The sequence below is a fragment of the Erythrolamprus reginae genome, chromosome 1, assembly GCF_031021105.1.
Source record: "Erythrolamprus reginae isolate rEryReg1 chromosome 1, rEryReg1.hap1, whole genome shotgun sequence".
Lineage (NCBI taxonomy): Eukaryota > Metazoa > Chordata > Lepidosauria > Squamata > Dipsadidae > Erythrolamprus > Erythrolamprus reginae.
Genome location: NC_091950.1, coordinates 363,317,147 through 363,334,698, shown reverse-complemented (window position 1 = coordinate 363,334,698; position 17,552 = coordinate 363,317,147). Strand labels below are relative to the sequence as shown.

Genomic DNA, 17,552 nt, shown 5'->3' with positions numbered 1-17,552 from the left:
TATTTGGCAAGGGGAAAAAATGAGGATTAAGTTAAAATTATTACAAAATTCTAAGGAGAGGGACAGATTTGATCTCCCAGATTTAGAGAAATACTATCAAGCTGCAATAGTAACATGGGTGTGGGAATGGATACAATTAAAAAATAGGAGAATACTAAGATTTGAAGGCCATGATATGCAGATTGGGTGACATGCCATACTATGGGAACAGAAATATAAAACCCCCATAGTATTAAAACCAGTCATTGCCATTCATACAACAAACATATACTACATTTGTTTGGCCAGGGGGATAGGGTCTAATGGCCCCATGCCTGGGGGCATAAATGAGTCTTGAGACTCTTGTGGAAGGCGAGGATAGTGGGGGCAGTGCAGATCTCTGGAGGGAGCTGATTCCAGAGGGCCAGGGCCTCCACAGAGAAGGCTCTTCCCCTAGGCCCTGCCAAGTGACATTGTCTAGTTGACAGGACCTGGAGAAGGCCAACTCTGTGGGACCTAACTGGTCGCTGGGACTCATGTCTCCACCCATTGTTTCTTGTCCTACCCACAAGTGCTTCAGAGAATCGTCTGACTCCTCTTTTTTGTGGCAACCCCTGAGATACTGGAACGCTGCCATCATGTCTCCCCTGGTCCTTCTCCTCATCAAACTATACATGCCCAGTTCCTACAACCATTCTTCATATATTTTAGGTTCCAGTCCCCTAATTATCTTTGTTGCTCTTCTCTGCAAACTTTATGGAATCTCAACATCCTTTTTACATTGTGGTGACCAAAACTGAATGCAGTATTCCAAGTGTGGCCTTACCAAAGCATTATATAGTGGTATTAACACTTCAACTTATCTTGATTCTATCTCTCTGTTAATGCAGAGGGTTTTTTGGCAGCTGCTGCACACTGCTGGCTCATATTTAAATGGTTGTCCAGGAGGACGCCAAGGTCCCTCTCACAGTTACTACTGTTGAGCAAGGTACCACATATGCTGTACCTGTGCATTTTGCTTTTGTTGACTAAATGTAGAACCTTACTTTTTTCATCGTTGAATTTCATTTTGTTTGATACTGCCCAATGTTCAAGTCTGTCAAGATCCTTCTGTATCTTGAGCCTATCTTCTGAAGAGTTGGCTATTCCTGCGAGTTTGGTGTCATCAGCATATTTGATGAGTTCCCCATTTATCCCTCTATCCATTGATGAAGATATTGAAGAGTACTAGGCTTAAAACTAAGCCTTGGGGTACTCTACTGCATACTTCCCTCCATGTATATGCAGTTCCGTTGAACACTAGGCATTTAGTGTGGTTGGTTAGCCAGTTTTAAATCCATCTGGAGGTGTTGCTGTCTAACCCATTTTTCAACTTTATCAAGTAGTAGGTTATGGTCTACTTTATCAAATGCCTTATTTTAAGTCCAAGTATATTAAATTGACAGCATTCCTCTGATCCACTAATTTTGTCACTTTGTCAAAGAATGCAATAAGATTAGTCTGGCATGATCTGTTTTTGACAAACCCATGTTGGCTTTTGATTATTACTTTGTGTTCATTATTTTATTTTTTTGCTTTTTATTACTAGGTGTTTGTTGATTCATTTCTTGATTATATTTTCCAGAATCTGGTATTGAGATGAGGCTGATAGATCTGTAGTTTCCTGGATCTATTTTTTCCCTTTTCTGAAGTTGGAAACTACATTAGCTCTTTTCTAATCCTCTGGCAGTCCCCTGGTCTTCCAGGATCTTTGAAAGATATAGTTCAATGGTTCTGAGATATCATCTGCCAGTTCCTTCAAACTTTGGGGTGTAAACCAGCTGGTCCTGGTGATTTGAACTCATCTAGGGTAGACAAGTGTTCCATTACCACTTTCTTCCCTATTCTTACCCTATTTTCTTCTCTGTTTTTACCTTTGTGTATGATAAAACAATGGTTGGAAAAAAATAAATGTTTGAGATAATATGTGAATTCTTATTGGGTATAACCATAGATAAATATGACAAGGAAATACTTTATTTGATATTGCATATCTTGACTTCTGCTAGACTGGCTTTTGCATAAAAATGGAAGAATAAAGAAACTCCCGGAGGAAGAAATATTACATAAAATATTGTTTTCTGCCAAAATGGACAGGCTTACAATGAAATTGAAAGCTAAGAATGAATCAGAATATTTTGAAATCTAGGATAAATTGTACCGTAGGTGGGAATCAAGCAGAAATGTTGGGATTCTGAATCAGTGACAAGTTGGAAATATATATATTTTTATGTTAGCAAATAGGAAAATTGGATTTAGTATTTTATATAAAGTTTGTATAAATTTATATAGAGATGAAGAATTGTATTCAGGAGGAGAAATAACTTGATGGAAATGTTCAAACTGATATTTATTCACATTGATCAAAATTGGTTTCTTCCTAAAAGGCAAATTAGAGACAATGTGCACATAATTTTGAATACTATAGAATACTATGAAAAACATAAAGAGAAACAAAATGTTTTTGGATGCACAAAAAGCATCTGATAATCTAAATTGGCAATTCTTAAATTGACAATTACAATATATGAACTTTGGGACAAGATTTCTTCATGTGATAGAAGCAATGTACATGAAACAAACAGCAAGGATAGAAATAACTTGATGGAAATGTTCAAACTGGAATGTCACATCATGTCCAATTTTTTAAAACAATTGTATTATAAATATTTTTTTTAAAAATGAATATTTACAGCTCAGGATTGAAATGAGCAGTTTTGGTGCTCTCTGAGATTGCTTGTTGTCTTGCAAATGTTTCATTACCCTAACTAGTAAGGAGGGCCTGCCTGTCTGTCTGTCGGTCTGTCTGTCTGTTTGCCTCCCTGCCTTCCTACCTACCAACCAACCTACCTATCGTCTACCCTACTATACATTCTATCAATGTGCATCTATCAATCAAGCCTTGATTTACTGCTATTTCAGTATATTGTATTCATTAAGTTTTCATTGCCTTTATAATATACACTTTTCTGGGTTATAACCTGACATTCCAGCTCCACCATATAGAATCAGCTTTTCAACGTAATCATTGTTTCTTCTCAATGTGCCAGTTACAACAGGCAATTTCGAGATCAGTGTTTCCACACTGAAACCAACAGAATCATATAATGCAGAGGAATGGGCAATTGCCCTACCACCTGGGCAATTTCCCAGCCTTTTCATTCTACGGACATATTCATTGAATGTAAAATAAGCTTAAATATATGCTAGGGAGATGTGTTTTAGCAAGCACGATAATAGTGTTCCATTATACTGAAATAAAAAAGCATCTGTGATATAACCCCTACTTATAAAGGATTGCAAGCCAGCCTACTAATATATATATTTTGCAGTTTCAGAATTAACGTTAAAATGGTTCCAAAAATCATATTAATGAGAACAAACTAAATTTCACAAACAAGAAAATGAAAATGGCAGCGCCGGACTTACCCGGCAGGCAGGCTTTGCTGGAGGGACCGGGAGACACGGTCCCTCATGGCGGCCGCCATCTTGGATCCCGGGCGAAGTCTCGCGATGCGAGACTTCGCTCGGGAGATCGGGGCCTGATTGGCCAGGCCCCTGATTGGTCCGGGCGGGGCCTGCTTGCCCTATATAAGGGCGAGCAGGCCCGGGGCTCTTCCTTTTCGCCCGGACCAAGCTACAGAGCAGACACCCGCCCGCCCTCCACTATTTTGCAGTGTGCTTAGGGGTCGCCCTTAGGGGGCCGAATGGGAATTTTTTGCAGTTCTGCCTCTTAGCTGAGCTGTTTTTTCGCCCATTCCACACTGGGGTGATGGCTGTGCGGTTAGGGGGTGCTTGCATTAATTAGGTTAATTGGCTTACCTTTGGTCATTTGGGTAGGCAGGTTAGGGGCGGAAAATTGGGTGGTTTAGCAACCGCGCGTTCTCCCTTGGGCATCTTTGGGGATGATTGACAGGTTCTCTGCAAGCTCATGGAGGGAGTTTCTGCCTGAGCAGCTGGGGGGAACCTGTCTTTGGGTCCTGCACCTTTAATTCCCCGATTCGGGTTAGCCGGTGGGACCCCCCTCATGCACAGCATGGCAGAAAAGGTCACAGGTGACGGCCTGGCCCTCACCTGGACCTTGCATCGAGATACGCCCATGTGTTGCCCAGGAATGTTTACTGGCATAACGTCATTTCCGCCCCGGAAGTATTTGTTTGACCCTGCAGGTCCATTTCCGGGTCATAGTTGTTTATGCTAATTTATGCAAAGTATTTGAATAAATTATGCAAATTTATGTTAATAAAAATGACCCAATTTTAAATCCAGCTCTGGTGTCCGTGTCGTTACTCCGTCTCTCCAGCAAAAGAATTCCTGTAATCCTGGGCATTAGCCTATTTATGTCTAGTCAAGTCTGATAAAAAATGGTGATCTGAAACTGATTACCATTTTTTTAAATGAGTTTTTCTCTGCTTAATTTTGTCCTGATTTTACTGCACCTTGTTAATACAAGGTACTTCTTAGAATAATGCAAACACACAATTAATAAGCAATATTTGAGTATATTTTGGCACCTTGGCGAAAAAGTTAAAATATTGCTAAAATGACTTCCAGGAAATGCCACTTTGATATTCATATCTTCACATAGCATTTCCTGGAAATTATTTCACCAATAAATAGTGCACACAAAAACTAATCCCTATTGTTTTAAAGCTATATTCATTGGCATATACCTGTACATGAGCTAGTAGTAGAAATCTCTGTACTGACAACAGATATGTTGGAACCATCTTCACTGGAAGCTTTCAAAATGTACTTTTCAATTACACCTTTGACCCCAACTGGTTCATCCCATGTAACTTCAATGCTGTAACCATTTATGCTGTGAATTCTTGAGAGTGTCAGCACGTTTTGTGGTACTGTGAATGAATAAAAGAGAAACAGAGAGAACACCAGACTTAAGAAGACTATTGCTCCATTCTTCACTTTTAATACTTGCAGTAAATCAGATTCACCATTAGCTTATATACAATTTATTAGAGTTGTAACTTTCCAGCATTGATTTAATATGACTACACATCTTGAGCCATTCAGCATTAGCTATATTTCAAAACTATCAGAACTCTACATATGTAATGTTCTTCATTCTTCAGTTAAGGTACCAAAGAAACATCACTTAAAAGATAAGGAAATGGAATTTAATAGTTCAAACAGCATAATGATACTACAAGGAAAGAATGATAATTAGATGTTTATAAAGTGGGATTCTACATTCCATGAACAGAAATCCAAAACTTTCCCTAAGATTTTGTTTAGAATAGAGACCACCTTCTGCCGTACGAATTCCAGCATCCGGTCAGGTCCTACAGAGATGGTCTCCTCAGGGTCCCGTCAACCAAACAATGCCGGCTGGTGGGACCTAGGGAAAGAGCCTTCTCTGTGGGGGACCCAGCCCTCTGGAATCAGCTCCCCCCGGAGATTCGCATTGCCCCCACCCTCCTTGCCTTCCGAAACAGTTTAAAAACTCATCTTTGTTGGCAGGCCTGGGGTTGTTAGATCTTTCCCTCTGACCAACGAGTGTTTTTAGTGTGATTCATTGAGTGAATGTTAATGAATGTTTTAAAGTTAGAATTTTAAAAGATTTTTAATTATATTCATTGGATCAATTGTATAACAATAGCTGCCCCAAGTCTACGGAGAGGGGCTGCATACAAATCTAATAAATACATAAATAAATAAATTATTATGTCTTTCATATATGCTGTGAGCTGCCATGAGTCCTTGGAGAGGGGCAGCATACAAATTTATTTATTTATTTATTTATTTATTTATTTATTTATTCATTCATTCATTCATTCATTCATTCATTCATTCAATTTTTATGCTGCCCTTCTCCTTACACTCAGGGCGGCTTACAACATGTTAGCAATAGCACTTTTTAATAGAGCCATCATATTGCCCCCACAATCCGGGTCCTCATTTTACCTACCTTTGAAGGATCGAAGGCTGAGTCAACCTGAGATTTGAACCGCTGACCTACAGATCTGCAGTCAGCTTCAGTGGCCTGCAGTACAGCACTCTACCTGCTGCACCACCTGGCTCCAATTAAACTAATCTAAATTAAACTAAATTAAACTAAACTAAACCAAACCAGGGGTGGGCTGCTGCCCGGACAGGGGCGGAACGCAGTGGGATAGCAAAAATGGAGCTCCACCCCAGAGCACCCAATTTGCACTGAAAGATGTTGAAAGAATATGCAGGATGTCCTGCATAAGCCACATCCACAGTGTGGTAGTAAAAAAAGTATTAGCCCTTCACTGGACTAAATCTATTCAGTTTCTATACTGAATGTTTCCTAATAGAGCAAAATTAGAATATGCATTTAATCTTATTCCAGATTATCCATAGAATGTGTCTATCAAAGACAACAGAAAGTGAGTTGGACCAATTATTTTATTATGTGTACATATAATGTTCTCCTTTGGACCAATGAATAACAATCAGAAAGAGATATTATATTATTTTTATTTTACAAAATAAATGTGAAGCATGTGTCAAATCAAGTTCATATGAACATGTCCCCATCTAGAACATGGAAGGTTTTGCAACTGCCTTCTTCCAAAATATTTTTTTCTTTTCAACATTTGTGCCTAGATTATAACCATGATATTTCCTGACGGTGTATCTATGTCTCATCTTGCTTAGCTTTCTGAGATTAGTCAAAGTCAGGAAGGTACTGCCCATTTATCAATATATAGAAAATGATTAATGCAAACTTTCATTGAAGCATTAAGAATAGTCAGAGCTTAACCCATTGAAGCCTAGCTACCATAGTAAAATATTCTAGTTTTTAATAATCTTTATCTACTGTTACATTAAGTAAAATCTAGTAAGAAACAACTTTATCTCAGGTGATTGAACAAAGAATACAAAGTAAAAGGCTCAAAGAACTCTCTGGCAGAATGATACATAATGGTTTTGCCATAAATGCTTATATCTACTCAAGAGTTTTAATGTGCTGAAGCATTTCTTAACTAAGCATTTCTGTTTTTAAGCCTACTTACCCAGATTTATTTAAAAAATCTTTCAATGGGAAGAGAAGGGAATTACTGTTGTCCAAGTATGATGCCTCCTAAAAGTAGCAATCATATCTACTTACAGCGTATCAGATTGCTGACATGACTACATAAATATATTGTTTTTATCGGTTCTGAAATACATCACTGAGCAAGGTAAGGCACTGTATAGCAGATGGCCTTTTCATAGGGGACATAACAAAACTGACTAAAAAATAATTAAATAGTGCAATTATTTTCTAGCCCTTGGGAACATGTAGCTTCTAGTGCTCTGGTCAGATTGTAAATATAAATTTATGGTTTAAACTTACTCTGGTCAGACAATTAGGACAAAAATATGGCTGCATTTACTCGCTTTGGGATGGTCGACCACATGGTGGCATTAAGCTGTATAAGCAAAACATCTGCAAGTAAAAATCTCTTGCTTCGACAAAAACAGGTTGAAATCAGCTTTTGTGTCTTATGCACTTTTGTTACCTCTTGCAAATAGGCTGAGAAGATAGCAGCTCTCCACACGCATCCCTTCCCTTCTGAATTATTTTAGTATTTACTTTAATACTCATTTTAAATTACTTTTTAAACTTTTTAGATTGGGAGGGTAATATTTTCTTTTACAAATGTGTTAACCACCTTGGATACAGGTAATTATCTCAGGGACCGCCTTCTGCTGCACGAATCCCAGCAACCAGTTAGGTCCCACAGAGTGGGTGTTCTCTGGGTCCCGTCAACTAAACAATATCGCTTTGCAGGACCCAGGGGAAGAGCCTTCTCTGTGGCGGCCCCAGCCCTTTGGAACCAACTCCCCCCAGAAATTAGAATTGCCCCCACCCTCCTTGCCTTTCATAAGCTTCTTAAAACCCACCTCTGCCGCCAGGCATGGGGGAACTGAGATACTCTTTCCCCCTAGGCCTTTACAATTTTATGCATGGTATGTCTGTATGCATGTTTGGTTTTATAATAAGGGTTTTTAACTGTTTTAATATTGAATTGTTATACACTGTTTTTATACCTGTTGTTAGCCGCCCCGAGTCTACGGAGAGGGGTGGCATACAAATCCAATAAATAAATAAATAATTGTCAACTTATGCTCATAATTGAACCAAAAATTCCACTGCTGAGCAAGACAATTATTAAGTGAGTTTTCACCTCACTTTACAACTTTTCTTGCCATAGTTATTAAGTGAACAACTGCAGTTGTTAAGTTAGTAACATAATTTTAAGTGAAAGTGGCTTCCCCCTTGACTTTGCTTGTCAGAACAACTGAACTCAGAAACCCCCAAAGAAATATGATCAATATTGGCAGTGAGTAGGATGGAAAAAGCAAAAGATCTCACATATATATCTAAGGCTCTTTTTGGATTTTTTTTCCAAAGTGCAGTCCAGAAGGAAATCTCTTTCAAAATACATTTATGAAATTTTGTTATTACTTCTGAGAAAGTAAGACAAAAGTGTAAAGCACAAGTAAGGGGAGGCAGTTTGCGTAATGGAAAAAGTTTTGGTTTAGTCCTGCCCGAGGCATAAAAGCCAGCTGTGTAGCAGTGGGTCAGTCACTCTCCTTCAACCCAACTGAACCCAAAATATGGGAGGAAAAAGTAATGGTATGTTTGTTTCCTTGAAAAATAAAAGATAGGATAAAAATCTAAAAGACACCCCCCCCCCCAGAATGTCCAAACTCTAGACCACTTACTTGTATGTTACCAGTCTGCAGCCATCAAAGCTGTAAAATTCACAGCGTTTAGAGAACAATTCTGCACTATTTACTTACTGTGCTTTGCTAGCGCCAATCTAAATATGTCCATACTGACATATTGGCAACCTAAATAAAGACTTCATATGGGAACACTATGCAGAAACATTAATTACCTGATTCTCTTGTGCGGCTACGGCTCCAGGCGCTAGATACAGATCCTCCTTCATTAGAAGCAATTACCCGATATAAATATTCTTAAGGGAGGAAGGGAGAGAGAGAAAGAGAAAGAAAGAGAAGGGGGAGAGGGAGGGAGGGACAGGAAGAGGGAGAGAAATTAATATAGAATCGTTGCAAAGTGAACAAAAAAATGAACCTATAAGGAAGGAGCCACAGTGGTACCTGTAAATGGTTGCAGGCCATTATCATATACATGTTTCTCTTTTCCTTGATACACTAAGATGGAGTCATTTCCCCTGCAGTTTACAGCACTGTCAGTTGATGGGCATCCATCCAGATTGACTCTGACAGCACTTCTGGACACAGATGCCAAGTTAACGACAGCACTTCGTGTAAATTTAACATCCTTCATGCAGCCTCCAAAACCTAGCAAATAGTAAGGGGATTAGCAGCAGGTAAAGGGCTTCAGCTGTTAATTAAGAAGCACGTTTTACTTCTTACAGTGCTACACTTTAGTTGTACAGTTTAAATGTTAAACTTCAGATTATGTTTCTTTCTATATAGTATATGTCTGTTCGGTTATATAACAATTTTGCTTCGTGCTACTTTTGGGGAGAGTCAGCCAAAAAAACATGCAAAAGGGTTGATTTTGAAATTTTAGATCAAATACAAATAAATATGAACTGTGATTAATTCTTTTATTATCTTAGAGTGTGTTCTTTCACGGGATTTCAACTGCATAATTATATAGAAAGTTTGAGTTTGGATATGTGTGGAGTATCACTGTTACTTACTTAAGCATACTATTTTCCCATAGTTTTATTTTTTTTAAAGAACACTGATTAAATTTTGGTGTTACATGTTGTCAGATATTTAGGTGCAAGGGAGCTAAAAGGCTGCATCTGTATTAGGTATAGAACTGTCCTACTATTTAAAGATATAATGCCCTTTCTACTCAGTATTCACTATCAGAATTACAGATGACCTAGTAGCATCTACCAACTTTCCGACTTTGGAGTAGGCAGAAACATTTGCAGCAAAGAAGAAGTGTTATCTCCTGGCAACTGCCTGGACTCTCATCCCTGCAGTTTTCTTGGCAATATTTGGTTTCTTCTTGGCTAATTTCTAGAGCTGAGAAAGAGGGACTGACCTAAAATCACTGTGCATTGTTTTATGTTCAAGATGGGACTTCAACTCAGGAGCTCAGGGATTCTAGCCTGGGGCTTCAATCACTATACAGGACTGGCTCTCTGAATTGGCATATATATGATATTATGTATTATTTATAAATTAATTATGTAAATTTATTTAAAATCATTCTTGAACAAAACATCTCTACACCAGAGATTGTTTGTGTAGCTTTGAAATATTTATTGTTTGTTACATTGGTTAAGCTTAAGTATGAATAATAGTATAATAAACATAATTAATTATTTAATTTTTAAAAATAGCATGGAATTCAATGTAACATACTAAGTGTTGTCCTATTTAAGTAATTATATAAGTACTACTTAAACATACAGGAGGGGATGCAAGATGCATGGATGCATTTCGATTTATGTACAAATCAAAGTGAAATTTGCTGATTTCTCCTTTTCCATCCCCATGCAAACTGTTTCCAATAAATATGTATACCGTGTTATTTATGTGCAACCTCTTCCTACTCTCCATGTAGTACATACCCTGTTCTAAGCCCAGCTCTTTAAATGCTTCCTGGACCTCAACTGGAGTCCCTCCAACGTAGACTGGAGAGTTTACAAATAGCTGCTCCAAACCAGGTTCCATCACATGGCCTGTCCATTCATTCATCTTTGCTGAAGCTACTGATCCTCTTTTTGACAAAACAATTTTATTCCACTTTCCATCACAATAAGATAGTCCTAGCCAGAGATTCACATGTGTGGACACAATGCCATTTTTTAGTAGGAAAATAAGACTTCCACTTTTCAGTTCTGCCTGCCATTTGAAGTTAAAGAGAGAAAGAGAGAGAGAGAGGTGGTGGGAGATTGATAATTGCAGGAAAACAAAACTAATCTAGCATCTGAATTTAAACCATTCAAAAGACTAATGCTTTTTAAAGAATATAGTCCCAAGTCTCAGTCTCAGTAGCTTTATTGAATTTCCCAAAAGAAATTATGCAAGACATTACAAATATTACTGGGGTTACTGGATTTGAAAAGCAAACTCCATGCTTTTGGGATATGCACACATTTCATACATAGAATTTATAAACTACATCCTTTCTTGCATAGTATTTCATTTTAAGATGAAATAAAAATGTCCAAAGTCAGTTCAACAGGACATATGCCTTTGGCTGTCTGTAGTTCTTGGAGAACTGGAATGGGAGGAGAATCAATTTGTGTCTCTATGTATGTCTGTTTCTCCCAACTCCCATGTCTGTTTCTCCCATTTCTGCCAAGCCAGAGACAACGTTTCTACTATTTAAAATTGAATTAAAACAAAAAGTGACCTCAACTGGTCACCTCAATTATGCAACAAGTGACCTCAACTGGCCATTCAAAAATATAAAATTATTTCACAAAAAATTGTCTGTATTCTATTCACAGCAATAGATAATTAAACTAAATAAGCAAAACAACCAAACCAAAAAAACAAACAAACCTACAGCAATGTAGTCAGGCCCAACTTTGTTATAAACAAACAGAAGTAATCCACTGAATTGATCTGTTTTAAACATAAAGGAGATCTCAAAATCCATGTCATCATGAAAGATATTTGAATGGAGTTCTAGAAAACCTTAAGGAGAAAGTTAAGAAAGTTATACTATAGTTACTATAAATGAAAATAAAACTTAATATGAATCATGCCTGGAATTACGTATAATTGTAAAGAATGCAGATCTAGGTTTTCAAGCATATATGTATACTCAATCTGTAATTCAGCCCACATGATAACAACGCATACATATTAGCATCATACATGAAAAAAATATCCATTCTTTTTAACTTCAGTAGAACTGATACTGTCCTAAAATAAAGAGAAACTATTGAAGATGGGCAGATGTCTTTTCATATGCATTTGTTTCCATCCCTCTGTTCTTACAAGCCAGTTATCCACTGGCTGATTTTCAGATTATTATTATTATTATTATTATTATTATTATTATTATTATTATTATTATTTTGAATTTCATCTATTTTGGGGGGAAATGGATTTTTCCGTTTTTACAGAGTTTAACTTAATATATGCACAAAAATAACAGACCCAAACGGTAAGTAATAATAACAGAATAACAAAGTTGGAAGGGGCATTGAATCCTATACCATTTCAGATGAATGGTTGACCAATTTCTTCTTAAAAACCTCCAGAGTTGGAACAATATTCTTTTATCTAAAACAAAAAGGAAGGCAGCTACTGTTTCTAACAATTTTACCATATGATTATACCTTTCCCAAGAAAGTGTGCTCCCTTTTCAAGGCAAGTAGGACAACCTTCCCAATTGTGATAAACATTTTTTTGCTCCACTGCTGTTTCCCATTTTAAAGATTCCCAGACTTCATAGGGATGGTGCATCTTTTGCAAGAAGATATCACGGAGACACCCCACAAATCCCTTTGTTACTATTTTAGTTGGGCCTGATTAATGAATAAACAAACAAACAAACAAACAAACAAACAAACAAACAAACAAACAGCAAAGTTACTAGAATTTCAAAATGAAGAGAATCCTTCCTTATATTTGCAGTGCAGGTCCCAAAATCAAATACATACTTTATGTATTTGTATCAAATACAATACTTTCACACTTATGTGCTTGTAAGGGTTTCTTGGATTTGATTCCAAACAAAACATTGTTGCAGCAGCAGAAAAAAAATGTTGTGAAGGATTTGAATGGAACAACTACAATATAGGGAGGGGCAGTTGGGAACATTCTATACATGTTATCTTACACTTTACATTTATATGGTGATTATTTTTTTAGCTACTGTGCTGCCAAGTTGTTCTTTGTAGTACAGTAGTATGCTTCCGTATCAAGCAGGTGAGCTAGCACTCACAAATCTCAGCAAGCAGATCTGAAGAAATCAGGCTTTGTGAAAGAAAGAAATACCTTCCAAGATACTAAAAGAAGAATAGTTGCAGAAAATCAACTTCAGAATATTTAGTGAAGTGGATAAAGATATCTGCATGTGAAGAAGTGGGGAGAAATTGCATCCACCTTGTAATAGATACACAACAAAAATGTCATTGTTAATTTTTAGAATGAAGATACATCTAATATAGTCTTCTCACCTATGTCTTTCCTTTCAATTACAAAGTCTTGTGGAAGTCCTCCAACAAAAATTCCTGTATTTTCTCCTAGAATGGTACTACCACTTATAGCTGATGCGGAACCTAAAAAAATAATAGTTGTGTTTAAATATGAACTAGAATACGTTCAATCCAAATTTACTGTTTTAGTTTTATAGATAAAGCAAATAAGACAAAAAATGATCTCAAAAAAGAGTGCTAGACTGATAGAAAGCATACAAAATTATAAGAATCAGAGAAAATAATCATAAGATAAGTATTCAGAGAATAGCTTAGAAATAAGAAACTCCTGAGAAAATTAAATTGATTATAATGAAACCATTACCTGAGAATTGCCCATCTATAATTATTGTTCCCAAGCCTTGATTTCTTACTGCACTTATATGATGCCAGTTGTTATCATTATATTGCCTTCCACCATCATTTTTTGGAGTTACAGCAATAGCAGAACCCTGTAATAATTAGAACAATTATGACTCCAAGTAGCTCACAACAGAATCAACAGAGTAAAATATGAATGAGAGATGAAACAATATTTTTACATAGGAATTTAAGGATTTTTAAAAATAATATTAAGACATACACATACAAATAGTGAATTTGACTAACAATATAGAACATATTTGCAAATACTTTTCACAATTCATCCTAGCCCTGAATTTGGAAGAAAGGTGAGGTTTTTATGTCTCTCAGAATACAATTATGCTAGGAGCAGTAATCGGCAGCCAAACTTTTTACTGCCACACTATGGGTGTGGCTTATTTTGTGGGTGTGGCTTAATTGTAGGAGTGGCTTGCCGACCATGTGACCAGGTAGGAATGGCTTGAACGATCATCATCACTCAAGTGAACTGTTAAATCCTCGACTTACAACCTTACCAGTGCTGCTCGCTGGGGTGACTATTTGCTTTGCGTTTTCCACCCTCTCTTTCCTGGGTCGCCCGCACACTCAGGCTGGGTAGCTAGGCGAATGGGTGCTGCCAGAAGCATAAATACTGCTAGCACTTCTTCCCCCCACGCCTTCTGTTTGCACCTCAGGTTGCCATGTGAGGCTGGAGGGGAGCCGGGCAGGAGAGAGGATAGCTCGTCTGAGGCCAGGAAAGAGGAAAAAAAGCCAGGACCGCAGATGCAGCAGAGCAGTAGGGAAAAAAAGGAGAGCTGAGCCGAGATCAGTAATCCAGGAAGTGACTGTCACTGATCAGTTGGAGCTGCGCATGCAGTTACATTTCTGCTGGTGGAACTGCGTTCCACCCTGTCCTTCCCGATGCCCACCCCTGACTAGGAAGCAGAGGGATTTCAGGAGAACCATATTCCAGTAGGTAGGTACTGTGACAGAAGAGGTATGCTTTCAGCGTCCCCAAATATGTGTAATTGAAGAAATGTGGATCACTCAATAAGATGGCTCACATTGGCTGAAAGGACACCACACAAGATAAACAGTCCCTGAGATAAGCAGGCCCAATGCTATATAAAGTGGGGAGGGTGAGAAAGTGTTTAGTCAGACATCAATTGTGCAAGTTCTCCCACTTAAAAAGATGAGAGAGGCCTATATTTTACATCATGGGTAGACCTCAACCATGAGAGACAACATGAGAAAATACATCCAGAAAATCAGTCTGATTTATTTCCAAATTATGATGGAAAATAAGTATTTGGTCAATAACAAAAGTTCATCTCAATAATTTGTTATATATTCTTTGTTGGCAATGACAAAAGTCAAACATTTTCTGTAAGTCCTCACAAGGTTGGCACACACTGTTGTTGGTATGTTGGCCCATTCCTCCATGCAGATCTCCTCAAGAGCAGTGATGTTTTGGGGCTGTCGGTGGGCAACACGGTCTTTCAACTCCCTCCCAAAGTTTTTTATAAGGTTGAGATCTAGAGACTGGCTAGGCCACTCCAGGACCTTAAAATGCTTCTTATGAAGCCACTCCTTCGTTGCCCTGGCAGTGTATTTGGGATCATTGTCATGCTGAAAGATCCAACTACGTTTCATCTTCAGTGCCCCTGCTGATGGAAGGTGGTTTGCACTCAAAATCTCAAAATACATGACCCCATTTATTCTTTCATGTACACGGACCAGTCGTCCTGGTCCCTTTGCAGAGAAACTGCCCCCAAAACATAATGTTGCCACCCCCATGCTTCACAGTATGTATTTATTTATTTATTAGATTTGTATGCCGCCCCTCTCTGGAGACTCGGAGGTATGGTGTTCTTTGGATGAAACTGAGCATTCTTCCTCCTCCAAACATGACGAGTTGTGTTTCTACCAAACAGTTCTACTTTGGTTTCCTCTGACCATATGACATTCTACCAATACTCATCTGGATCATTCAAATGCTCTCTAGCAAACTTCAGATGGGCCCAGACATGTACTGGCTTAAGCAGGGGGACACATCTGGCACTGCAAAATCTTGAGTACCTGGCAGTGTAGTGTGTTACTGATGGTAGCCTTTATTATGTTGGTCCCAGCTCTCTGCAGGTCATTCACTAGGTTCCCCTGTGTGGGTCTGGGATTTTTGCTCACTGTTCTTGTGATCATTTTTACGCCATGGGATGAGATCTTGCATATAGTCTCAGATCAAGGGACATTATCAGTGCTTTTGTATGTCTTCGATTTTCTAATTATTGCTCCCAAAGTTGATTTCTTCACACCAAGCTGCTTGCCTATTGCGGATTCAGTCTTCCCAGCCTGGTGCAGGGCTACAATTTTGTTTCTGGTGTCCTTGGACAGCTCGTTGGTCTTCACCATAGTGGAGTTTGGAGTGTGATGGTTTGAGGTTCTGGACAGGTGTCTGTCTGATAACAAATTCAAACAGGTGCCATTACTACAGATAATGAGTGGAGGACAGAGGAACCTCTTAAAGAAGAAGTTACAGGTCTGTGAGAGCCAGAAATCTTGCTTGTTTGTAGGTGACCAAATACTTATTTTCCACCATAATTTGCAAAGAAATTCATAAAAAATCAGACAATGTGATTTTCTGGACGTGTTTTCTCATGTTGACTCTCATGGTTGAGGTCTACCTATGATGTCGATTACAGACCACTCTCATCTTTTTAAGTGGGAGAACTTGCACAATTGGTGTCTAACTAAATACTTTTTTCCCTACTGTAGGATTAATAGGTTATAACCAGCATCTAGAGGCTAACTAATAATCAGTGCAACTTGAGGAGCAGGAATTACACATGGACATATGGAGATATGCCCACCAGTGTTCTTGCCATGGCATTCTGGACCACATGAGTGAAAATGCCACGTGAGGCTAGGGAATGAGTGATTGGCATTCCCAATCCAAGTGTCAATGCCTCAAATAGCATGTGAGAAATCAGAATCCACTCCACTTCTCACACGAAATTTTTGATTTATTAACAGAGCCATATTGGTTACATTTCGTCCATTCCAATACTTATTTCTCTCCAGTACTCCACCCAGGTTAAGGTTCATCTCACATCCCCACATCCACAAGTGCAATCACGTAGATCAGTCCAGTGCAGGGATTCACTTACTTCCTCTTCCATACAGTTGACATAGAACAAAAGATGATCTTGGACACTGAGAAAGGAATTTGTTGTGGCTATAACATCTCTCCTACCCCTCCCAGTTCCCTTATGCCTCTAATTCCACATGATGGCTTTCAGCCAGACATCAGGAGAGTGTGCAAGTTGAGGTTCCATATGAGGTTGTGGAAATGCCGTCCAAGCCACAGTTAGCACCTGCTTATCATGCAGGAACTGTGATCCACTGCCACCCACATTTTAAAAAGTAATTAAAATATTTGTTTCTATTTATGTTCCATCTTTCCTTCAGAACGTCAACACAAGCTATATGGGGGATCTCCCTGTCACGCTGTGGATTGACAGCCTCCAAAGACATTTAGAAACATCCAGTAGTTAAATAGATAACTCTTGTTTGTTAATGTAGCTCCTCCCTTTCTATGATGCATCCCTGCTTTCCTCACTTCCTTTCCTATACAGGAAGAGAAGGCTAGCAGACATCTTTCTATTCTAGTCTTTAAGATGTAAAGACATGCTTTTGCCTGCTCCAGGCATTATAATCATTTTTTACTTTTCTAATAAATTTAACTTCGTTATGAAGGTCTCCTCGTAGCTCAGTTCCATCGATCTCCGTGGTTAGTTTCATTTCAGCTCACGCGGGCTGATCCCAATTGAGTCCTTTCCACGACACTCCCAATATTTTATCATCATATTAGCAATCCTCTAAAGTGTTGGAATCAGAAGAGCAACAGATCTAAAGTTGATGGAAGTGATTATGGACATGGATTCCCCTCCCCTCATTTGTCTAGTGTGTAGTGCTCATACTTTCTGTTGGCTTTCTATCAAAATACTTTCCAGGTCTGATTTTGCTTTAATTTTTTAGACTAGA

General features: G+C 38.3%; 1 protein-coding gene across 1 annotated transcript in view; it reads right to left on the bottom strand.

The window, feature by feature from the left end:
- The window catches only part of USH2A (usherin), a 584,211-nt gene that overhangs the window by 357,194 nt on the left and 209,465 nt on the right, over nucleotides 1-17,552 (bottom strand). The window contains exons 24-31 of the mRNA XM_070728574.1: nucleotides 13,495-13,621; nucleotides 13,152-13,253; nucleotides 12,309-12,482; nucleotides 11,524-11,658; nucleotides 10,584-10,853; nucleotides 9,124-9,327; nucleotides 8,898-8,978; nucleotides 4,692-4,877 (exon numbers count right to left, since the gene is read on the bottom strand). Coding sequence (XP_070584675.1) covers nucleotides 4,692-4,877; nucleotides 8,898-8,978; nucleotides 9,124-9,327; nucleotides 10,584-10,853; nucleotides 11,524-11,658; nucleotides 12,309-12,482; nucleotides 13,152-13,253; nucleotides 13,495-13,621 — 1,279 coding nt within the window. The remainder of the gene's footprint in view (nucleotides 1-4,691; nucleotides 4,878-8,897; nucleotides 8,979-9,123; nucleotides 9,328-10,583; nucleotides 10,854-11,523; nucleotides 11,659-12,308; nucleotides 12,483-13,151; nucleotides 13,254-13,494; nucleotides 13,622-17,552) is intronic.